Source organism: Saccopteryx leptura, chromosome 6, assembly GCF_036850995.1.
Source record: "Saccopteryx leptura isolate mSacLep1 chromosome 6, mSacLep1_pri_phased_curated, whole genome shotgun sequence".
NCBI classification, from domain to species: domain Eukaryota; kingdom Metazoa; phylum Chordata; class Mammalia; order Chiroptera; family Emballonuridae; genus Saccopteryx; species Saccopteryx leptura.
The window spans coordinates 122,220,027-122,244,902 of NC_089508.1; the positions used below are offsets into that span (position 1 = coordinate 122,220,027).

At 39.8% G+C, this 24,876-nt stretch overlaps 1 protein-coding gene across 5 annotated transcripts in view; it reads left to right on the plus strand.

The window, feature by feature from the left end:
• SEC23A (SEC23 homolog A, COPII coat complex component) overlaps positions 1 to 24,876 on the plus strand; it is an 89,752-nt gene that overhangs the window by 57,046 nt on the left and 7,830 nt on the right. For 4 of the 5 annotated variants that reach the window (XM_066388358.1, XM_066388360.1, XM_066388359.1 and 1 more), the window contains 5 exons: positions 401 to 478; positions 2,012 to 2,173; positions 5,016 to 5,102; positions 7,580 to 7,735; positions 10,463 to 10,528. In XM_066388358.1, the coding sequence (XP_066244455.1) occupies positions 401 to 478; positions 2,012 to 2,173; positions 5,016 to 5,102; positions 7,580 to 7,735; positions 10,463 to 10,528 (549 nt within the window). The remainder of the gene's footprint in view (positions 1 to 400; positions 479 to 2,011; positions 2,174 to 5,015; positions 5,103 to 7,579; positions 7,736 to 10,462; positions 10,529 to 24,876) is intronic. The other variant, XM_066388362.1, reaches the window with a different exon arrangement.

Here is a 24,876-nt window from a genome sequence, read left to right on the forward strand (position 1 = left end):
GAAGTATATATTAAGAAACATTGAAGACTGCCAAACTCTTATGCCCAGATACTAGGATCTGTTTTCTAATGCTTTGCTCTACAACTACAGCATTTCTATCCTTTGAATGACTGGTTCTGAAATTATTTTTCCTGGAAGCCAAAAATGTGATCAAATTAATTTTGCCTTTTTATGTGCTCTATAAGACATAAATACATATGTTATATAGTACTTACTTCTGAAATTCATATGTATTCCTTTGGTTGTAATTTTAGTAAGTTTTTAAGCAATATTCCAATTTTATCCTGTATCAAGTACCTAACTCCTAAAGGATAATAACTTTTTAAACTAGAATATGTATAGGTTACAGTCTTAATTCTATGCCAGGAAGTATATTACTAGCATGTTTTATTTTGTTTAGTGTCAGAAATTTGGAGAGTATCACAAAGATGATCCAAGTTCCTTCAGATTTTCAGAAACTTTCTCCCTTTATCCACAGGTGAGTAGATAAAAGGTCTGTGTTCTTTTGTGTTGATAATAGCATTGGGTCTCACTTTTCTTGTTGACTTTTATTACTTATAGAACCTATTGTATTGGGTCTCTTTCCCTCTGAAAGAAGGTATCTAATTATAGTGGTACCAAAAGAACTTCACCTGAAATAATTTTACCAATCAACTAGTCTTACAGCATGGTCTCAGCACTTGAGAACAGTTCTATGGGGTCATACTAGATAAACAGAAAAGAAGCTAATTTGATTTATCTAACAGAACCTTTTTCATTCGGGCAGTGGAATCTATTCCTCTATCTTTTGTTTTCATAGGTATTTTAAACAGTGTAGGTTATTTATATAATGAGCAACAATAACATTTATTCAACTGAGTACTATGTTCAAGGATCTTTAGGAGAATAAAGATGACTGATGTGATCCCATTGTTAAGGAGACTTCAGTCTGAAGGGTGAGATGGACTTTACAGGAGGCTTGAGGGAAGCTTTCCAAATGGACAGTTAGATATGTATTTATAGAAGTGGCAATTTAGCACAGCCTGTAAGGATGGTTAATATTGATAAGTGGAAATCCAAATTTTTGCTCCTGAAAACTTGATTTAAAGCCTCAACTTTCTTTTCAGAGCTCCTCTTACATTTTTTGAAAAATTCTTTATTGATCTTTAACCTAAAAATTTCATATTTATAGAGGGATACTTCCCTAAATCTCCAGTGAAGTTTTGAAGAACTAAGAAAAGGCAAAACACCTGTTTTAAGGCAGGCAGCAACCCTTGCTGTTTTGGGAAGTCTTAGGCCTCATGTGCATAGCAGAAACTAATAGGAGAGGGAATGAGGGATCAGCCTAAGCATTTGACTAAATTCTCTACACTTGTTTTCTCTTCTTTACTTAAACCTTCTCTTTAGGCTTTTAGAGTCTTAGAAATCTGGGCATCCTATCTTTCCTCCTCTAAGGGAAATAGAGACCAGAAGACCCAGAAAGACTTTTTACTTTGGGTTTTCAAAGTCTGATGATCTTCTAAAAGGTTACATAGACTACATTTAAGGGAGATCTTCATCTTCAAAACATTTAACCCCAAATTTACCAGTTACACATTCCCATAAATAAACAAAAATGGTTGACATGGTAAGGGGTTAGAGAGCCTCTTGGTACATTAGGAAAGGAATGAGAATTTCAGTGAGAATGTGTTGGGGGAGAGAACTGTGGAGTGAGTTTGTTTTAGGAGCAACATGTACACAACTTGATACTGAAAGGCTGAAGGAAGGTGAGAACTTAAATCTGATCTATAGGGTTTTGCCTCTATTTTAATTTTTCTTTTGAGTCACCTTTTTTATTTTAATTTTCTTAGTTGAGTTATATTTCCAAGTAATTGATAAATAATCATGAATAAGATTCTTTGTGAGGAATACAATTTAGAGTGTAACTATAACTTGTTTTTTTGTTGTGTTAGTAGTTATAATCAAATACTTTTTATAATAGTAGACTCCTATTAAAATAATTAAAAAGCTATCTCAACATTTTATCTTGTAGTTTATGTTTCACTTAAGAAGGTCTCCTTTCTTGCAAGTTTTTAACAATAGTCCTGATGAGAGCTCATATTATCGTCACCATTTTATGCGTCAAGATCTGACCCAGTCTCTCATCATGATTCAACCTATTCTGTATGCATATTCTTTTAGTGGACCACCAGAGGTAAGAGGGAATAAAAAAATTGGTTTTGTTATGGTGATATGTGCCATTAAAAAGTGAAAACTTTTTCTTGAAATATAGTTACTAAATATAAGAATAATTATATTATTCATACATTTATTTAAAATATTTATGAGTGCTTACTTTGTGCTAGGGTCCATGCTAGGCTATATTAGAAAATCATTAAAAAAATAATGAGGCCCTGGCCAGTTGGCTCGGTGGTAGAGCGTCAGCCTGGCGTGCAGGAGTCCCAGGTTTAATTCCCAGCCAGGGCACACAGGAGAAGCGCCCCAGATGGGCAGAGCGTCACCCCCTGGTGGGCGTGCCCAGTGGATGCCGGTCGGGCGCATGCCGGAGCCTGTCTGACTGCCTCACCGTTTCCAACTTCAGAAAAATACAAAAAAAATAATGAAACAATGAGGTAGAAGAGAATTTTAAGATCATTTTGTTGTCATTTGGTTGATCAAATCTTCTAGGGCAGGGGTCCCCAAACTTTTTACACAGGGGGCCAGTTCACTGTCCCTCAGACCGTTGGAGGGCCGGACTATAAAAATAACTATGAACAAATCCCTATGCACACTGCACATATCTTATTTTAAAGTAAAAAAACAAAATGGGAACAAATACAATATTTAAAATAAAAAACAAGTAAATTTAAATCAAGAAACTGACCAGTATTTCAATGGGAACTATGGGCCTGCTTTTGGCTAATGAGATGGTCAATGTGCTCCTCTCACTGACCACCAATGAAAGAGGTGCCCCTTCCAGAAGTGCAGCGGGGGCCGGATAAATGGCCTCAGGGGGCCGCATGTGGCCCGCGGACCGTAGTTTGGGGACCCCTGTTCTAGGGTTTATGATTCTTATGTCCTTAACAATGTCTAGAGTTGATGATGATTCTAGAATCTGTAGCTTTTTCCTGAGTTTCTTGTCTGAACAAAGCCTCTTGCTTTAATATAATCTCATTTTCCTCTAGTCTCTTTTGAGTATAAGGTACAGTTGATTATACAGACGTGCACTTAGAAAAGGGATCAAGTTACCCATTTTTGTCTTCTTAACAAACTGTTTCACTTATTTTATCATTATCAAGTAAATGGTTTTTATTCTTTAGTTAAAATTGTCTGTTTTGCCTGACCAGGCGGTGGCGCAGTGGATAGAGCGTCGGACTAGGAAGCCGAGGACCCAGGTTTGAGACCCCGAGGTCGCTAGCTTGAGCGCCGGCTCAACTGGTTTGAGCAAAAAGCTCACCAGCTTGGACCCAAGGTCGCTGGCTTGAACAAGGGGTTACTCGGTCTGCTGTAGCACCCCGGTCAAGGCACATATGAGAAAGCAATCAATGAACAACTGAGGTGTCGCAACGAAAAACTGATGATTGATGCTTCTCATCTCTCTCTGTTCCTGTCTGTCCCTTTCTCTCTCTCTCTCTCAAAAAAAATTCTTTTATTACTTAAAAGTATGTTTTAACTATATTGGAAAATAATACTTTAAGAAACAGTATAAAGAGACTAGTTATAATACCTATTGATTAATGATCCCTCATGAGGCCTTTATTTACTATTTTGTAAAAAAAAAAAGTGGGTAAATTTATTTTATTACTATAATTGTTTTAGTAGTTCTAGTTTAAACTTTTTTAGGAAAAGATATATTTTTAATATATTGATCTAGCTATATATTTGGTCTTGTAGTTCTTTAAATCAGGAAAGTTTTAGAAATAACTTTAAAAAATTCAGAATAATGTAAATTGTAGACATCTAGAAAAAGTAAAATAGTGTTTAGAGGAAAACAGGAATCCTGTTATTTCTGGTACCTGCTCCTGTCGAGTTCCAGCCTTTCCAGTTGGTCCATGAGTACTGTTAGCTTCGTTTCCTTAAGTCTTTGCTCATGGAGTTACCCTCTTTCTTTATTGCATTATCATCATTTCACTCCATCTGGATCATTCTTATTAACGTAGAAACCTTAAAAGCACTCATGTTAAAACAAACAGAAACTGCTTGACTTAGTATTTTTTTTCTAATTGCCACCCCCGTTTCCCTGGTTCTTGTCAGAGCCAAACTCAGAATCTACTTGTTGCCCATACTTTCTTACCGCATGTTCTCTTCTCAATCTGTATTAGTCATAATCATGTCCCTAGCATTATACTGAAACAACTTTTTTTTTTCTATTGGATTTATGGGGGTGACATTGGTTAATAAAATTATATAGGTTTCAGGAGTACAATTCTATTAATATAGTATGAAACAACTTGAACAATGCCCTACATCTTGCCAAAACTTTCAACAGTGTTTTTCTAGTGAGGACTCCTTGCAAAACTTTGCTCCAGGCTTCTCTGACACCTGCAATACCTGCTGTGTTTCTTCCTACTCAAGGCCCATTTCCTCTCTCTCCTTTTGTTGCTGGCTTCTCCCTTTCAGACCTCGCAGTGTTGTCATGCTCCAGGCTCTCTGCTGCTTCTCTGTCTTCCCTCTCTCTGCGTGCTGCAGTCTAGTCTCATAGGTATAATTATCACCATCACACATGTGATACCCAAATTTATGTCATTAGTTCAGGCCACTCGCTTTCATATGCATTTTTTTTTCTGTCTGCCCCAAATTTGCTCTGTCCCTAGCTTTCACCTCTTTTACTCAGTGGTACCACCGTCAAGCATAGGAGTCATGCTTGATTTCTTGACTCTACTCTGTTTTTCAATTGTTAACCTGAGGTTAGAGATATGCCATAACAGCAAGAGGTTTTAAGTAATATGGTATAAATTTAGAACTTAAGAAGTTTAAATTACAAGATCCTGGAAAGATCTTTTTTTGTCTTTAATTAATTTTTTCTTCTTCCTCCCTTCTCATTTTCTTCACTGTAGCCGGTTCTCCTTGATAGCAGCAGCATCCTTGCAGATCGTATTCTTCTCATGGACACGTTCTTCCAGATTTTGATTTATCATGGTGAGGTAAGGTTCCATGGCATTTAGGGCTGTACAAAATCTTTTCCTTTCACTCGATGTTTAGTGTTTCCCACTATGATAAACATTTATTTCCATTTTTATAAAATATATTGTAACGTCGTTCTTCCTAGTACAGGTTTTCAGATTTCATTTGCAATTGACTCACCTGTGATAATTTTATCTGTTTGTCCACACATGATTAGACAAATAGATTTTACACAAAGTATAGTGCTGTGAAAATAAGAACATTGATGTATACATGGGCATATCATACTTTTGGGATTTACTTGAAGACATTAAGAAGGGAAGAGGCAGCCTTTGCCAGTGGGCAGGCTTTCCTTTTCCTTAATTCATGTAATCATTTAAATGTGTTGCACATGAAGTATTTAAAGGTTTCTTGTTTGTTGTGTTTAAAGTGAAATTGAGTTTTTTAGTAAAGCAGTGAGACAGAGAATGGTCTATCCCAGAAGGAGCAAACACTTTAGCCAAAAGTGCTTTTAAAAATAATCCACATGATCTCAAAAACTCAGTTAAAACCTAAGTGAATTAAAATTTGTAATTTCGCTTAATTGGAATGACAAATGATTGAAAGAGCAGAATATTTGAATAGCCATTAAGGTATTTAGCAGAACTCTGTTCATTCCTATATTTATTCATTCAGCCAGTATTTAAGTGCTTCCTTTGTATAAAAAAATCACTGTACTCTGGATGCTTTGAAAGACAAATTCTTTAGTCACAGACCCACATTCAAGCTTATAGTCTAATATTTTAGTAATTTGTGCTCTTTGCTTTTCATTTTTTTTAAATTGTAAATGATTTTGGTTTGTACTGTAACAGTAAAGGCATGGTTCAAAATATCTTTTTAAGTAATATTCAGGACTTCTAAAAGATATTATTATTATTAATTTTTAGTGAGAGAGAGAGACAGAGGGACAGATAGGGACAGACAGACAGGAAGGGAGAGAGATAAAAAGCACCCATTCTTTGTTGCGGCATCTGAGTTGTTCTTTGATCGCTTTCTCATATGTGCCTTGACAGGGTGGGGGGCTACTGCCGAGCCAGTGACCCCTTGCTCAAGCCAGCGACCTTGAGCTTCAAGCCATTGACCATGGGGTCATGTCTATGATCGCACGCTCAAGCCAGCAATCCTGTGCTTAAGCTGGTGAGGCTGTGCTCAAGCTGTGACCTCGGGGTTTCAAACCTGGGTCCTCTGTGTTCCAGGCTGATGCTCTATCCACTGTGCCATGGTCTGGTCAGGCAAAAGATTTATTACTTTTAATTGATACTAGTTACTAATGCCCTTTGTAATTTTTTTAACTGAGTTAACAAAGAAAGTTTATTTATATTTTCATCTGTGGATGTTTTACTAAGTCATGTTACAACTCTTTTATATGTTTTTAATAACCTCAAATAGTTCTCAGTGTCTGCCTCCTGTCACTGGTTGTTCTGACAGTTTACTGAAACATTATTATTTATTAATGCTCTTTACTTTTTTTTTCTTAACAGAGACAGAGAGAGAGTCAGAGAGAGGGATTGATAGGGACAGGCAGACAGGAACTGAGAGAGATGAGAAGCATCAATCATTAGTTTTTCGTTGCAACACCTTAGTTGTTCATTGATTGCTTTCTCATATGTGCCTTGACCGTGGGGCTACAGCAGACCGAGTAACCCCTTGCTTGGGCCAGTGACCTTGGGTCCATGCTAGTGAGCTTTGCTCAAACTAGATGAGCCCGCGCTCAAGCTGGCGACCTTGGGGGTCTCGAACCTGGGTCCTCTGCATCCCAGTCCGACTCTCTATCCACTGTGCCACCGCCTGGTCAGGCAATACTCTTTACTTTTTAAGAATAATGCCTATAATATGAAAGAGCTATTTTTTAAATAATGTTTCTGTCTTCAAATAGCTTGTTAATGTGCTTAAAGAAGAAATCAGAAATGCAGATGACTGTTCTTCTGTTAAATACAGATATAGAACTGATTCAGTTAACTTAGAAACTAAGCCAGGTTTACATTTTTGCATGATTTAATTATGTATTATTCAGATATTCTTCTATAGGTATATTATCTTGATAATGGTATTGCTATTATTATTAAAGTTTTTATGTTTATCCTGCCTGAATGTCACTCTATTGGTAAAGACTTCATAATAATGGATCATTTAGAAGTCTCTGGGAAATCTTCTGTAACAAAAATTTTTCTCATTTATCATAAGCTTAGATAGATAGCTTTTAGTAACATTAATTTGCTAAGTGTACTGTTTTAAAGTTTTCTGGATTATTTTTATTATTAAGGGAGAAGAAATATCCTAATTTTGTATATTTACTAAAGAATACTGAAATTAGTGTTCTTTAAAAATTGAGATAAATGGAATTATTTATAATTTTCTTATATCCTGAAGATTATGTTCATTGAAAAAAAATCTCTTTAAGATTTTTGGATAGACAAGAAATTAAAAATAATAATTCCTTTAATTGTTTTAAAATTAGACCATAGCCCAGTGGCGCAAGTCAGGATACCAGGATATGCCAGAATATGAAAACTTCCGCCACCTTCTACAAGCCCCAGTGGATGATGCACAGGAGATCCTCCACTCCAGGTTTCCAATGCCGAGATACATCGACACTGAACATGGGGGCAGCCAGGTGGGTACTGGTAATTTGTTTGTGTTTGTTGCTACTTTTGTAATGAGTTGTTCCTGCTTATCTTCTGACTTTAACATGAATAGAGTGCTTTATGAGGCAAATGGGAAGGAGATGGGCAGGCAAAGGTATCTAGGAGAAGGTATCCATGATTTTTGCCATAGCTTTGAGAGCAAAGCTATAAGTTTTTTGGCTGGTTGACTAAACGAGCAGTTTTTCCCATTTTCTGCCTCTAGCTCAGCTCTACTAACAGAGCCAGGATGGTATTATGGTGGTAGGCCAGCTTCAGTTGAGTAAAAAGACACGAGCAGCTTGGGAAAAAAATTTTATTTTTTTATTTTTTATTTTTCCGAAGTGAGAAGCGAGGAGGCAGAGAGACAGACTCCCGCATGTGCCCGACTGGGGTCCACCCGGTATGCCCACCAGAGGGTGATGCTCTGCCCATCTGGGGCATTGATCTGTCGCAACCAGAGCCATTCTAGCACCTGAGGCAGAGGCCATGGAGCCATCCTCAGTGCCCGGGCCAACTTTGTTCCAATGAAGCCTTGACTGCGGGAGCAGAAGAGAGAGAGAGAGAAAGGAGAGGGGGAAGGGTGGAGATTGGCACTTCTCCTGTGTGCTCTGGCCGGGAATCAAACCCGAGACTTCCATACACAGGGCTGATGCTCTACTGCTGAGCCAGGGCCTTGGGAAATAATTTAGTGTACTTTTCTTAAAGTTGTTATTTACTGATTAAGTTGATGAATATGAGGTGTGTGATCACATAATTTTTTTCTGTTTTCCTCATCCTGTCATTCCAGTTGTTCAGAAAAGGTCATGTAGTAGGAAAGCATTATGATGTTATAAAAGGCTTTGTGGTTTTTACAATTATATGAAGATTAAATAAACTACATATACCTATGTAGAAGGCCCTTTTGAGCCTTTCAGAAATCTAGGCTAGGACCTATTAACTTACATTCTTTTTTTCTTTTTTTTTTTAATTTAGTGAGAGGAGGGGAGGCAGAGACAGACTCCCACATGTGCCTCGACCAGGATCCCCCTGGCAAGTCCACTAGGGGCCGATGCTCCATTGCAACTGGAGCCATTTTTTAGTGCCTGAGGTGGAGGCCATGGATCCATCCTCAGTGCCTGGGACCAACTCACTCCCATAGAGCCATGGCTGCAAGAGAGGAGGAGAAGAGAGGGAGAAAGAGAGAGAATAGATAGTGGGATTGTGGAGAAGCAGATGGGCACTTCTCCTGTGTGCCCTGACCAGGAATCGAACCCAGGGCATCCACACACTGGGCTGATGCTCTACCACTGAGCCAACTGGCCAGGGCAACTTCTTCTTAAAGTACGTTTTACTTCTCCCTTGTAATTCTTATTCTAGTTATAATTAATTATAAATTGTTATAAGTTTGTTTTCCTTGCTTCTTAAAGTCTGGGATCAGGCTTTGTTTTTCTGCAGTATTCCTATGCCTAGCACTGTATTATAAAGTAGGTAGTACATGTCAGTAATTTTTTTTTTTTTTTACAGAAACAGAGAGAGAGTCAGAGAGAGAGAGAGATAGGGACAGACAGGAACACAGAGAGATGAGAAGCATCAATTCTTTGTTGCAGCACCTTAGTTGTTTATTGATTGCTTTCTCATATGTGCCTTGACCGTGGGGCTACAGCATACCGAGTAACCCCTTGCTCCAGCCAGCAACATTGGGACCTAGTTGGTGAGCTTTGCTCAAACCAGATGAGCCTGCGCTCAAGCTGGCAACCTGGGGGTCTCGAACCTGGGTCCTCCGCATCCCAGTCCGACGCTCTATCCACTGTGCCACCGCCTGGTCAGGCAGTAATATTCTTCAGAAATGATAGCAATCACTAGTGGGGTTTTACTATAATAGCTACTGTGTATTGAGAATTTGCAAACTAATAGAACTTTACACATCATATTTCATTTGATCCTCATAATAGTCCTTTATTTATCTGTATCTCCATTATACATATATATAATAAAACTGAAACTTAGGTAACTTGTGGCCTAGGAAACATAGTAAATGGAAGAGTTAGGATTTGAATCCAGATGTTCTGACTCTAGATCCAGTTGTCTTGTGTTACTGTTTACTTACAGAATAGAAAAAAAGATTGGATTGTACTAAATTTCAAAAGATGTGACAGCCTGTATTTGTCCAAAATGAAGTAATTTATGACTGGTTCTCTCATTGACATCTTACCATGTGCAGTGCTATTTTCCTCTTCTATTCTGGCTTTTTCATGATGATAAGGCATAGTGGGTAGATGGGTAAATGTTGCATAAGTTTGTCTCATAAAATAGCTTAGAGTTTAAAAGAGTTTGAGTCGTTGTTTAAAGTTACAGTATATAGGCTTTCATGGTTTTTACTTTTATTGTTTTTGAACTTGAAACCTCTAATGATGTTTCAGACCAAATAAATTTTATACTAACCTTGTAATAATTGTTGCACACATAATTTTTATATGCTGAGTTGTAGACTCAATAATTTATTATGTTATTAATAATGTTATGGATTTGGAGAGAAGAGGGACACTTATTTTTTATTTGTAACATAGTGGCCTAAATATTTCAAAATTTAGTTCATTTTTAAAAGTTATTGTTAATAAAATTAATTTTACCCCAATGTATTAAATGAAATTCATTTTAGATAACATAATGTATTAGTTCAACTTAATATTGACTAAGTCTATTTCTGATGGATAATGTTATTTGTCTTTGCTTTTAAGGCCCGTTTTCTGCTTTCAAAAGTCAACCCTTCACAGACTCATAATAATATGTATGCCTGGGGTCAGGTAAGTGTAAATAGAAAATCTTAGAAGTTATTTCTTTGTGTATTTATAATTTTTATTTTAGCTAAAGCTACATTTTTCTGTATGTATTTGATAATGATTCACGTTGGAAAAGTAATAAAAAAATAAAAGTAGAAAATATTGGAATTTGGTGACACTATAGAAAATGCAAAAGTGACCATATCAAAGAGATACAACCCTTTCATATTCCAAATTTAACACCACACCTTTGAGGAAAAAAACAATCAAGTATATAATAATAGATAGAAGTGATGATATAAACTTAATGCTAGGTCATGAACCACAGAAGGTCATACACAAGAGAGGTCAGAGATTATAGTTAAGCAGGAGAGGTGGGAGTCCTGGAAATAATTATTCATATAGTTTAATTTGGTAGAAGTTTTACTTCTTGTTATAATAGATCAACATTTATTGAGTATTCAATATGCAGGACTGTATATTTGTACTTTAGGGCACATAGCAATCGTTGCTGCCTTTGAAGAACTTGTAATCTATTATTGGAGATAAGATATATGCCTGAGGAATTATAGTACAAAACAGACTGGAATATGTGTTTTCAGAAGGATGTAAATTATTATAGAGGTTAGAAGGGAAGAAGGGAGTAGGGCACATGGTGACAGCAGGAGAAAGATGTGTGATCAGAAAAAGGGACATTTCCTTTTAGAATGGTTATTATTTCACTAGGTGGAAATTACAGGAGAAAGGCAATTCTCGGTAGAGGATAGTATGGGCTAATAGTGGTACAGAGAATATGTAGGGACAAATAGTAGAACATAAAACTAGAAATGTATCATACAGCCAAGTTGTGGGGGATCTTGAATGTCAAGTTGAGGACTGAGGAACTGAGTATTTGTTAAGTAATGGAATGTTATTGGAGATTTTTGGACAGAGAGGTGAATTTGAGTCTTTGATAATATAGTTGGATGGTAAGATAGATTGGGAGTAGTGTATATATTGAAACTATACCTATTGAATTAATGAAGGCAAGATGATGAAAAGGAATAGATTTGGGAGATATTTCCCAAGTAGACACAATGGGACTTGATTAGAAGTTGCAGGAAAGTTAAAGTTATTCCAAGGCAAGACAGCTATATACAAAATCTGAGTTCTGATTGTATCCTGGATTAGAGGGAGAGGTAGCTGTAAAGAACATAATTGGGATAATTTGTGATTTTGAGTATGGAGTTTATGTCACATACTATTACAATATTATCAGATTTCTTGAGTGTGATAATGGTATTGTGGTTATGTAGGAGATTGTCCTTGATCTTAAAAGATACATCCTAGCCTGACCAGGCCATGGCACAGTGAATAGAGCATTGGACAAGGTCACAAAGGACAAAGGTTCAAAACCCCAAGGTTGCTGGCTTGAACAAGGGGTCACTTGCTCTGCTGTAGCCCCCTGGTCAAGGCACATATGAGAAAGCAATCAATGAACAAGCAATCATTGAATAACTAATATGCTGTAATGAAGAATTAAAGCTTCTCATCTCTCTCTCTTTCTGTCTGTCTGGCCCTATCTGTCCCTCTCTCTGACTCTCTGTTTCTGTAAAAAAAAAAAGAGAGAGAGAGAGATCCTAAAGGGTTTGGGGATAAAATGTCATGATGTCTTTAACTTGCAGAAATAATTTAAGAAGAAGAAGGAAAAATATGTAGAAACATAAAGCAAATGTGGCAAACTGGTAATCAGTGTATTTATGTATAGAGCATGTGGCTGTTCATTGTACCTTTCTCTTAACTGTTCTGTAGGTTTAAATTTAAAAAAATAGCTGAGGGAAAACAAGGTAATTTGGGGTTTTGAGTCTAAGTAACTAAGAGAACATTTGTCAGTAAGTGGGAAAACGGGGAAAAAACTGTTTGATTTTAGACACATTGAATTCAAGATACCATCTAGATGTCCATATTGAGCTGGCTATTGGAAATTTGGATTTGGTGATTAGGGCAAGGATGTCAAAGGTGATTGTAGAAAGGTGATACTTAAAATCATCACAGTGGATGCTTGTCCAAGGAGAGAGAAGAGAGGCAAAAGAGGCATGAAATAAAACCATGAGGAATTATGAATGGTAGGAGAATTTTATAAATTATCTAAAAGATGTGCAGAAAATGAAAAAATACCATGTTATAATACACGAGGGAGGATTTTATAGAAGGGAGAAGATGGGGTAACAAACACTGAGATGCTTCAGGCACTTAAAAGGGGTAAAGACTGAAAAAAGGCAGATGGGTTTGATGCCTAGGAGGCCATTTGTGACTTGGCAAGCAGTTTTAATATAGTATTTGAGTAGAAGGTTGATTATAAGGAATTTGTGGGTGTTAAAGAAGTGAAGGTTGTAAGTCTAAATGTTTAAGATCCTTAAAAGGAGGCAGTGTCACCAGCACTAGGTATGTGGGAGTTACGTATTTGGGAGGAGGAGGACATTTATTTCTGCACAAGCAAAGGGTGAGAAGGCTGAAAACCAATGTTGAGGTGGAGAGAAAGCTCATATTGGATAATTGCCTATTTCTTTTCAGTAATAAAAGATTACTTGATGAGAGTGGGAAGTGCTGGGGTTAAAAATAGAAATTAGAAAAAATTTAAAACAGCTGTAAGAAATCAACAGAGGATGAATAAAAGGCTTTTACAGCAGTGGTGAGTTTTCCTTTTATTTGCTAACAATTTTGAGACATGCTTCCACACTGCTCTTTAACCATGTTTTGTAGTTCCGGCATTGCATCACAGATGGAAGACTCGGGTTAATTTGGAACAGGAGTAGAATAATTTAGAACAAAGTTAAACAGCTGACTCTGGGATGCTGGCGGGGTAGAAGATAAATGAAGCAATCATTGGGATTAAGGCACCTTCCCTTTGAATATTGAGGTGCCTGAAAATGTTGCCTTGATTTCTCTACATAGCAGTGGGTGACTGCTCCCATTCCCATGGTGTCAGCTTTTATCTGAAGCTAATGTGCAAATCTTCCCCTTCTGTTTTGGCCTCTCATTAAGGTAGAGAACTGAATTTCTGTAACTATGTGCTGCACGTCACTTGGGTTTTTTACATACATTTTGTTAAGTGGCACACCCAGCTTGAACATGGTCTCTTTCATGTTATCTTGTTCTTCCTGACTTTCCTATTTTCTCAGAGGCCTCAACCATTCTCTCAATTCCCAAGCCGTGGCACTTCAGTCATTTACATTACATCCCTTCTGCCCCTAATTATTCACAAACAGTCTGATCTATCTCCCTCATCCATTTCTTCCTTCCCCCGTCACTAATAAAAGTCAAGCCCTTGTTCACATGGTTGGAATGACCTGCTCACTGGTCTCAGTGCTTCAGCCTTTCCTCCCCTTCAGCACTTGCCAGAGGGGTCTCCCTAAAGCAGGCAGAGCACTGTTTGGACAGCTTTTATAACCCTCTAGTAAACTACATATATATGTTTTGTATTGCTATTGAGCAGGGGTCCCCAAACTACGGCCCGTGAGCTGCATGCGGCCCCCTGAGGCCATTCATCCAGCCCCCGCACTTCCGGAAGGGGCACGTCTCTCATTGGTGGTCAGTGAGAGGAGCACATTGACCATCTCAGCCAAAAGCAGGCCCATAGTTCCCATTGAAATACTGGTCAGTTTGTTGATTTAAATTTACTTGTTCTTTATTTAAATTATTTTTTTGTTCTCGTTTTGTTTTTTTACTTTAAAATAAGATATGTGCAGTGTGCATAGGGATTTGTTCATAGTTTTTTTTATAGTCCGGCCCTCCAACGGTCTGAGGGACAGTGAACTGGCTCCCTGTGTAAAAAGTTTGGGGACCCCTGCTTGAGGGTCCCTTATGGTGATTCAAATAACTTCTACTTTTAGCTATATACCTATATAGTATTTTTAGCCAAACTGGATTTGTCATTCTACTTTGAATGCACTGAGCATATTCCCATCTCTGTGACTTGCTCTGTCACCTTAGACTCATCGTAGCCATCCCTCAAGGCTCAGTACAGAGCTCACTGACTACATGGAACCTTTCCTGACTGCATGACTGGATTTGTATAATATTCCTACTCCTTTATCCCTCTTTTTTCCCACCCATTTCTGATGGCACTTATTTCCTCTATTAGATTTTAAATTACTTGAGGGTAATAACTAGGTCATTTTCTTTTTGGACTTTCCATAGTACCTTAAAACAGCATATGTTGAATATAATGTGATATGAACAAGGGAACAGAGATTAGAGTACAGGAGGTGGAGGTCTTTAGGAGGTTTTGTGAATATAAATAACTAGAAAGCCCGGCGGTCATACGAAATGACCACTGTTCTAGATATTATAAATTGTAATTAAAATGATTTGTGCAAAGGTGTCTGCTAATTCAAACTGAATTACCCAGGGCAGGCGATGAGGACGCCCCTTTGCTTACTGCCCCACGGGGTTTCCCCCTTCTACTTGCTTAATTGCTTAAAGTAGAGTGCAATGAAGGAAACCACTGGCGGTACATTTCTTAAGAGCCACCGCTAGCTCAATAAATAAAGGTGATTTAAATAATAAAATGTTAATTCACATGTCAAAGATCTCTTTGTACACAACATTTCTTGTGTAGATCTTTCCATCATTTTTAAGCTCGCCTTGCAGAGGACCATCAATTATTTTTAATCTTACGTCCGTTCTTTCACGAACTCTTGAACAGGCAACATAAAGTTGACCGTGTCCAAATGCAGGCTCAGGTAAAAAAATGCCAAGTCCTGGTCCAGGCAAGTCAATTGGTTTGTTTCCCATGGACGCAAAAGCAAACGAACTATTAATGGATCGAATGCTATCCATATACTGTTTGCTATTTCGATGCTGATTAGTCAATAATTTATTCAAGAGTGGTGGATAATTCTCAATTAGTGGAACTACAATGTTTCCGTACTTGCAACATTGAGAAAATCCTTTCTTGCCACGGTCAAATTGATTAGTTTCTAACTTGAAGTTTAAGGACTGACAGTGTTCACATTTAATATTCATGTCACCAGAGGAATGCTCAAAAATTAAAGTTTCTCTGTTTGAAACTGTTTTAATCCTTTTTTATTTATTTATTTATTTATTTTTTTGTATTTTTCTGAAGCTGGAAACGGGGAGAGACAGTCAGACAGACTCCCGCATGCGCCCTACCGGGATCCACCTGGCACGCCCACCAGGAGCGACACTCTGCCCACCAGGGGGCGATGCTCTGCCCCTCCGGGGCGTCGCTCTGTCACGACACGGCCAGAGCCACTCTAGTGCCTGGGGCAGAGGCCAAGGAGCCATCCCCAGCGCCCGGGCCATCTTTGCTCCAATGGAGCCTCGCTGCGGGAGGGGAAGAGAGAGACAGAGAGGAAGGAGAGGGGGAGGGGTGGAGAAGCAGATGGGCGCTTCTCCTGTGTGCCCTGGCCGGGAATCGAACCCGGGACTTCTGCACGCCAGGCCGACGCTCTACCACTGAGCCAACTGGCCAGGGCTTGTGTTAATCCTTTTTGCGTTTCGGTCAGCATTACTCTTACCGTTTTTTTTGCATTTCTCTCCTGCCTTTGTTCAAAGGACTCATTTTGTCGAGACAGGCTTTTTTGTCTTGCATCTGAGGCAAGCCTTGTTTCTCTATGCTCATCAGTCTCATTTTGCCGAGAAAGACGCATTTGCTCTGCGACTGAAGCAAGCCTTGTCTTTCTCTGCTCAGTGGTTTCTTTTTGTCGAGAAAGCCGTTTTTGTGCAGCTTTAGCTCCTTTCCTCTCCTCTTCAGTGCTGTATTTTCTAGGAGGCATTCTTAAAAGAAACTACGTTAAGATGTAGTTTTTATGTAAAACAGATGATTGCCAATGCAAACAAATGTTCACCTTCCCCCTGACCCGCTCAATTTGTGTTCAGCCGTGGCAACTTCACCCCATTGGCTAGTACAGTTACTCAAGCAACCAATAAGCTATCGGCGACAGACACTTAAGCCGCATATAATAAAGATTTGAATCCAAGGTCTAACAGTCCTGAAAGGTCGGGAGGTTTTTGTGGCAGGAAAGGAGCCCTAAAGGTATATAGTACATATGAGAGAAAAAAGTTTATAATCCTGTAATGCCTGTATATTTACATCCTCAGTATCATCTCTGACCCAGATTCACTTCCCAGGGGACAAAAAGCCAAGTACTATGATGTGGAAGTATGGAGTACAGAATATACCATGAATCAGCCTTTCCATTATACTTAACTGTAGTCAACCCGTGGTTGATTTTAGTTCTGGATCCCATGATTTAAGAGAAACTTAGACTTTATTAAGAAAATTGTAAGAAAATAGAAAAGTAGCTAATAAAATTCATGACGGTGAGGCCCTGGCCAGTTGGCTCAATGGTAGAGTGTTGGCCCAGTGTGTGGATATCCTGGGTTCAGTTCCCAGTCAAGGCACACAAGAGAAGTGTAGCATCCACCGGGTACGAGAACAAACGTTGGAGACTTTCAGGAGTTAAGATGTTACTTTATTGGCCAGTTTAACCTACACAGGGGCGAACTCCGAGATGTCCAGAGACACCGTGCTCACAAGGAGCTGCAAATGGGAGCCGCGCCTGGAGCTTACAGCCAGGCCCTTATATATCCTAAGTGAGCAAGCATAGTACAGAAGCAGATGTGGCAGTTTAGCTATTGGCTAGGGAGGTCACACGCAGCATAGCAACAGGGGCCGGTTTTAGCTTAGTGGCGAATTTCAAACCTAAACTTCTGATAAGGGTCTCTGACTTTCTTTGTTCCCAGCCTCACAGGAGCCATATCAGCACTTATTGTTCCTTCAATAGTTACACTCTTTGGCAGCCCCAGTACTCCCTGAATCTAACAAGAAGCAATCATCTGCTTCTCCATCCCTCCTCTTCCCCCTTCTCTCTTTCTCTCTTTTTCTCTCTTCCTCTCCTGAGGCCATGGTTTGATTGATTCAAGCACGTTGGCTCCAGGCACTGGTATGGCTCCACGGAGCCTCTGCCTCAGGCACTAAAAATAGCTCAATTGCGAGCATAGCTCCAGATGGGCAGAACAATGGCTCCCGATGGGGGTTGCCAGGTGGATCCTGGTTGGGGTGCATTCGGGAGTCTATCTTCCTTTCACTTGGAAAAAGAAGAAAAAACAATTCGTAGAGGTGATTAACCACTATGGAGAAGGGGAGGTTAAAGAATACTTTCAATAGTGTTTGTCAGGGGTCACATATCAAATTCCCTTAGGGGCCATTTGGGCAACAAATGAATGAAGCTGGCTGAGCATAAGAAAACCTGACATTCTCAATGTCCAGAAGCAATACCAGAGGTCTGTGGAGCTATGGTGGACTAGGGTTTGTGGGAACAATCTTAAGAATATTTTCTAAAGGGGGTAGCTGTTCTTCCCCTCAGCTCGTTGTTGCTTTTCACATAATTCAGTTAAAACTTTGTGGGTCCACATTATGTAGACCAAATAAAACATGTCTCTTTGTGGCTGAATTTCTGCATTAAAAAACTGGTGTAGCTGGAGGAAATAATGCACCATTCCTTGTTTTTCTGGGTTTGAATTACAACAGGGAGATGTAGTTGGTAGACAAATAAAGAACTTCTTGAGTTGGATAGGCGTCATTCTGGGCTGTTAATTGGAAATGTAGACTAGCAAATTATTTAACTTCTCTGCTTTCAGTTTCTTGTCTGCTATAGAGTTTAATATGCACAGTAATACTCATTAAATTTTAGCTATTTTCCTTGTTGAAAAAAAGTCTCTTCTTGAATACATTTCAAATAGGAAACAAAACCTATTTTAAACTTTTGTCACTGGAACAAGTCAGGATTCAAGTTGCCCATCACTGCCAATCAATCACAGAGATCGAGCTGAGTGATATAGTGTGTCTTTTATTCAGATTGCCAGCAAACTGAGAAGGCAGGGGACTCCTGTCCAAAAGAACTGCCCTAACACTCTTCTGGTGCTGGAAGTTTTTATATGTTTTAGACGGTTGCCGCGGACAAGGGCGGCTCCTAATAACAGTGCGGAATTAAGGAAACACACTTATTAAGAAAAAAATGGGGCCCTGGCCGGTTGGCTCAGTGGTAGAGTGTCGGCCTGGCGTGTGGGGGACCCAGGTTCGATTCCCGGCCAGGGCACATAGGAGAAGCACCCATTTGCTTCTCCACCTCCCCCCCCTCCTTCCTCTCTGTCTCTCTCTTCCCCTCCCGCAGCCAAGGCTCCATTGGAGCAAAGATGGCCCGGGCGCTGGGGATGGGTCCTTGGCCTCTGCCCCAGGCGCTAGAGTGGCTCTGGTCTCGGAAGAGCGACGCCCCAGAGGGGCAGAGCATCGCCCCCTGGTGGGCGTGCCGGGTGGATCCCGGTCGGGCGCATGCGGGAGTCTGTCTGACCGTCTCTCCCTGTTTTCAGCTTCAGAAAAAAATGGGACTTGGAGGACTCTTCAAATGCTGATGGCAATATCCGAGTGCCCCATTGCCCCAGTTTGCTTTATTATATAGCCATATGCAAATCAAGAAAGTCCTTGATAAAAAGTTACACATCCAAGGCTAAAACAGGAACTCTCCCAAGGCATAAACAGGATGCATTAGTGAAATCTACCAACATCTGAAAACAAAGAGTCAGAGGAAGGGCATGTAAATTGCTTCCAGCAACTTAAGGTGCAAATACTCAGCATCATAGCCAATATGGAGGTGAAGGGAGGAGAACTTAGCCTTTTGCTAAGCCTCAAATCTACAATGGCTTTTTTGCCATTTACGGTCCACAACAAGGGGCAAAGTCTGTGAAGTTAGTCATGTAACAATGTGCAGGAGGTTGGGGTTGATTTGGCAGGAATGTCTCCCTCACAGGTTCTTCTGATGTTGATGCAGGCCCAATTATCATGGTCCTCCTGGTGGGAATTGTCTGTGAAAAGACTCCCTATTTAAGGGGTCCCCAAACTTTTTACACAGGGGCCAGTTCACTGTCCCTCAGACCGTTGGAGGGCCGGACTATAAAAAAAACTAAACAAATTCCTATGCACACTGCACATATCTTATTTTAAAGTAAAAAAAAATGGAAACAAATACAATATTTAAAATAAAGAACAAGTAAATTTAAATCAACAAACTGACCAGTATTTCTTTTTTTTTTTTTTTTTTTTTTTTCATTTCTCTGAAGCTGGAAACGGGGAGAGACAGTCAGACAGACTCCCGCATGCGCCCGACCGGGATCCACCCGGCACGCCCACCAGGGGCGACGCTCTGCCCACCAGGGGGCGATGCTCTGCCCATCCTGGGCGTCGCCATGTTGCGACCAGAGCCACTCTAGCGCCTGAGGCAGAGGCCACAGAGCCATCCCCAGCGCCCGGGCCATCTTTGCTCCAATGGAGCCTTGGCTGCGGGAGGGGAAGAGAGAGACAGAGAGGAAAGCGCGGCGGAGGGGTGGAGAAGCAAATGGGCGCTTCTCCTGTGTGCCCTGGCCGGGAATCGAACCCGGGTCCTCCACACGCTAGGCCGACGCTCTACCGCTGAGCCAACCGGCCAGGGCCCTGACCAGTATTTCAATGGGAACTATGGGCCTGCTTTTGGCTAATGAGATGGTCAATGTCCGGTTCCATATTTGTCACTGCTAGCGTAACAAGTGATATGACGCGCTTCCGGAGCCGTGATGCATGTGTCCTGCATCACCAGAAGTAGTACTGTACGTGAGCGACACCGCACTTTGCGGTGCTGTCACATACAGTACTCCAGGAGTTGCAGTGGTGCCTTCTTCAGGCCAAACATGGATAATACTTATCACTGGGTACTCGATTTCTGATGAAAAGAAAACTATCAGATTCCATCACTTTTAGTAAAATGCTTGGTTACCAAGTTAACTCTCTAAATTGCAATCATCAGTTTAGCTTAATTAGCATCAATTTAGCATCCGCATCCTGTGCTCCTCTCACTGACCACCAATGAAAGAGGTGCCCCTTCTGGAAGTGCTGCGGGGGCGGATAAATGGCCTCGGGGCCGCATGCAGCCCGCATGCCGAATTTTGGGGACCCCTGCCCTATTTCCTTAGGAGACAAAGTAAAGATTTAAGATTGGTGAACTAAGTTTCTAATTAATTACAGGCCTTAACTTTTCACAGTAAAAGCTTTTATAAAAAACTGTTGTGATTTAACTTCTCTAGTCTTCAGGTCCCTCCCCAAGTAAGCTTTTTCCCAACATTCCTGCAAACATAAACTTTCACTGCATCCCAAAATAAAGGCCAGTGAGCCATTAAGAGAAAATAGCGGGCCTGACCTGTGGTGGTGCAGTGGATAAAGCATCGACCTGGAAATGCTGAGGTCGCCAGTTTGAAACCCTGGGCTTGCCTGGTCAAGGCACATATGGGAGTTGATGCTTCCAGCTCCTCCCCTCCTCTCTCTCTCTGTCTCTCTCTCTCTCTCTCTTTCTCTCTTTCTCTCCCTCTCCCCCCTCTCCCTCCCCTCTCTAAAATGAATTTTTAAAAAATTAAAAAAAGTAAATAGCAAGCAGATTAACTATTTCCTAACCCTTACATATTTCCTATTCATTACAATTGAAAAGCTACTATTACTGAAGCCAAATTTCTCACTTTTGGGCTCCCCTATCACTTTAAAGTTTAATTATAGCTGCCTGAAAGTAGGGGTATTGAGGCATGGACAAAATCCCTAAGGTCTTTCTTGATCTATGATTTTTGTAAGAAATTATGTTAATATTTTCATGGATAATATTCGTAATAACTAATAACTTGAATATATATTGTTTGGTCACTATGCTACACTTTTTCTGCACTTCTATTTAATTATTAAAATACTCTAATGAAGGTGAGTACTACTAACCCCATTTTTCAGAAAAGGAAATTGAAGATTTCATAGGTTAAGCAACTTATCCAAGATCACATAGATAAATTGTGGCAGGTCCAAATTTGAACCTAGGCCAGTCTGACTCGAGAATCTTAATTTTTAATAATTAAGCTAAATTGATTATTGCAATTTAGGGAGTTAATTTGGTAACCAAGCATTTTACTAAAAGTGATGGAATCTGATGGTGTTCTTTTCATCAGAAATCGAGTACCCAGTGGTAAGTATTATCCATGATTGGCCTGAAGAGGGCACCACTGCAACACAGCTCTGTGACAGGATGCTGGAGGCCCTATGCTGCTGTGCTTCATGGACTGACTACACTGCAGAAAACTTGGGCCTTTCTGCCTCATCTTGGTTGTATTTTAAAGACAAAAAGTGTGCATTTGAAAGTGCAAATTTTTGCTAAGATTGAGTTGATCATTGGTATTTATAATTTAAAATAAGATCTTCTAGAATATAAGTCAGAAGATTCATATATATAATTTTTTGTCTTGGCTAGGAAAAAGAAATAGATCTGGGTTTGGGTGAATGGAGGTGGAAAATATGTATAAAGTGAAAAAATAATTCAGATATAATTATACGAAGAAAACGGCAATAGTTACCAGGTTATTATTAGTTTGTCACATCATTCACACCTTTGCTTCTCTGTTATCTATGACTGTAGACTGAGGAAAAGTATTTTAGTGTTATAAAATAATAGATTTTTCAGAAGGGGTAATAAATCAGCTAAAACATGCTGTATGGCTACTCTATGTGCCAGGTGTTGTTCTGTTTTCTTTATACAATTTAATTCTTTTTTCTTTTCTTTTTTTTTTTTTTTTGTTACAGAGAGAGAGAGAGAGTCAGAGAGAGGGATAGATAGGGACAGACAGGAACAGAGAGAGATGAGAAGCATCAATCATTAGTTTTTTGTTGCGACATCTTAGTTGTTCATTGATTGCTTTCTCGTATGTGCCTTGACCGTGGGGCTACAGCAGACTGAGTAACCCCTTGCTCGGGCCAGCGACCTTGGGTCCAAGCTGGTGAGCTTTGCTCAAACCAGATGAGCCGCGCTCAAGCTGGCGACCTCGGGGTCTCGAACCTGGGTCCTCCGCATCCCAGTCTGACACTATATTCACTGCGCCACCGCCTGGTCAGGCTTAATTCTTTTAATTGTTACAACAGCCATGTGAACTAGGTCCTGTTATTGTCCTTATTTTACAGATGAAGAAACTAAAACAGAGAGGTTAAACAACTTCTTCAAAGTTGCACAGGCAGTAAATGTCAGAGCCAGGATTTGAGCCCAGGCAGCTGGCTTCAAACTCTAAACTCTTAATCCCAGTGTTGTTGCCTTTTCTCATTATCAAGGTTTCAAGGTCTTATGATTTAACATATGAAAACACATAATAAAATTGAATTTTCTTTATTTAAGAGAGTTACAGCAAGTCTGTTGCGATGCCAGACTGGAACCACAGCCATAAATTCTCATTTCATATTTGCCGCTGACTTGCTGATCTTTGAAAATTGCTTAATTTCCATTTTAGACTTTATATGTTTACTGATAAATAATATCAAGTGAAAAGTCTTTAAAAATCAGATATGAAATATTTTCTTGCTGCAGTAAAATTTTATTATTAATGGGTTGGATTACCAGAGTTATTCTGTCAACATCATTTTCATTAAGATAGAAATTAGGAATTTTCTTTACTCTTGTTAATCACTTAGAATCTATAGGAATAAATAATAATGACTTAAAACTTGTAAGCATAGTTTGTTAAAAAGTGGTATGTTTGCTTCCTTCCAGCTGGTATTTCTGTTAAAATATATTCAATTGAAGTTTACATTTTTTTTTAAGATTTTTATTTTTTTATTGATTTTTACAGAGAGGAGGAAGGGTGGTGAAGTGAGAAGTATCAACTCATAGTTACTTCACTTTAGTTGTTCACTGATTGCTTGTCATATGTGCCTTGACCAGGCAACCCCAGGGTTTGAACCAGCCACCTGAGCATCTAAGTCGATGCTTTAACCACTGCGCCACCATGGGCCAGGCTTTTTTTTTTTAAGATTTTTATTTATTGATTTTAGAGAAAAGAGAGAGAGAGAGAAAGAAAGGCAGGGTGGGGGAGGGAGGAGTGGGAAGCATTAATTCACAGATGCTTCTTGTATATGCCTTGACTGGGCAAGCACAGAGTCTCGAACCAGGGACCTCAGCATTCCAGGTCAGTACCTTATCCACTGCACCACCACAGATCAGGCAAGATTTTTATTTAGGTTATACAAAGAAGAGAGAAATGGGTAGGATGAGAAGTATCAACTCAAAGTGGCTTCACTTTAGTTGTTCATTGGTTGCTTGTCAATGTGCCTTGACCGGGTTTTGAACTGGTGACCTTAGCATTCCAGGTCGATGATCTGTCCACCACAGGCCAGGCTGGAGTTTTATTTTAGTAAGCATGCATCCATAAGGAGAGTTATTCTTTAGAAGTGATAAAAGCACCAGTTTATTCAAGAAAACTAACATTATTTTAAAGATTAAGTTGGATATGGAGCTATTCTAACACCAGTAGGTAAATTGCAATACAGGTGGGATGCTGACCACTTAGGAGTTAGTGCAGACCCCACAGGTTAAATGACATTGTCTATAATTAGACTGCCTGCATTTTAGATGTCACCTGCATGTAGAATCCCAGGTTACCCACACTTTCAACCAACTAGCTACAAATCCATGTGTGTATTTAGGGGGCTCCCATGACTCCCCTCAGGTTCAGTAATTTGATAGAAAAACTGAACCCAGGAAACCATTTTATTTATGATTACAGTTTTTTAAAAAGTTACAAATTAGTACCAGCTAAGTGAAGAGACAGACTGAGCTAGCTCTGGAAGGGTTCCAGATACAGAGCTCATTGACCTTTCTCCGTGGAATCAGGGTGCGACGTCCTCCCAGCACCTTGATGTGCTCATCAAACAGGAAAGTCTGCTGAACTTTGGTATCCAGAGGTTTTGGGGGGATGATGGCTCCTTTCCACAGGCATGATTGATTGAATCACTGGAGCCTGACTGAACTCAATTTCCAGCTCCCCCCACCCTCTTTTTTCTTCTTTCCTCCCCTCCCTGGAGGTTTGCTGTCTTAAAGCCCCAAAACTCCTATACATGGTTGATCCTTCTGGTGATTGGCCTCCATCCTGAATCATCTTATCTCAAACATAAACTCAGGTATGATCTCAGGGGCTTGTGAATGACAAAGACACTACTGTTAAGAAATTCTGGAAGACAAGATGGCGATGGAGTAGGCGGATGTACCAACTTCCACCACCTCCCAGAACCAAAATGAATTACAAACTAATTTTAAGAACCATCATCTGGAAAAACCAACTTTGGACTAAACTAAGAGGACTCTTCAACCAAGGAACACTGAAGAAGGCACACTAAGACTGGTAGGAAAAGCGGAAACGCGGAGAGGGCTGCCCAGCTCCCCAGAGCGAAAGGCAGCTTGGAGAGACTCACATGGCAGGAAGTGAGTTTAGCAGAGAGGGGAGGGTCCTGAGTCCCAGGAACAAAGCCCCAGCCTGCAGCCCCAGAG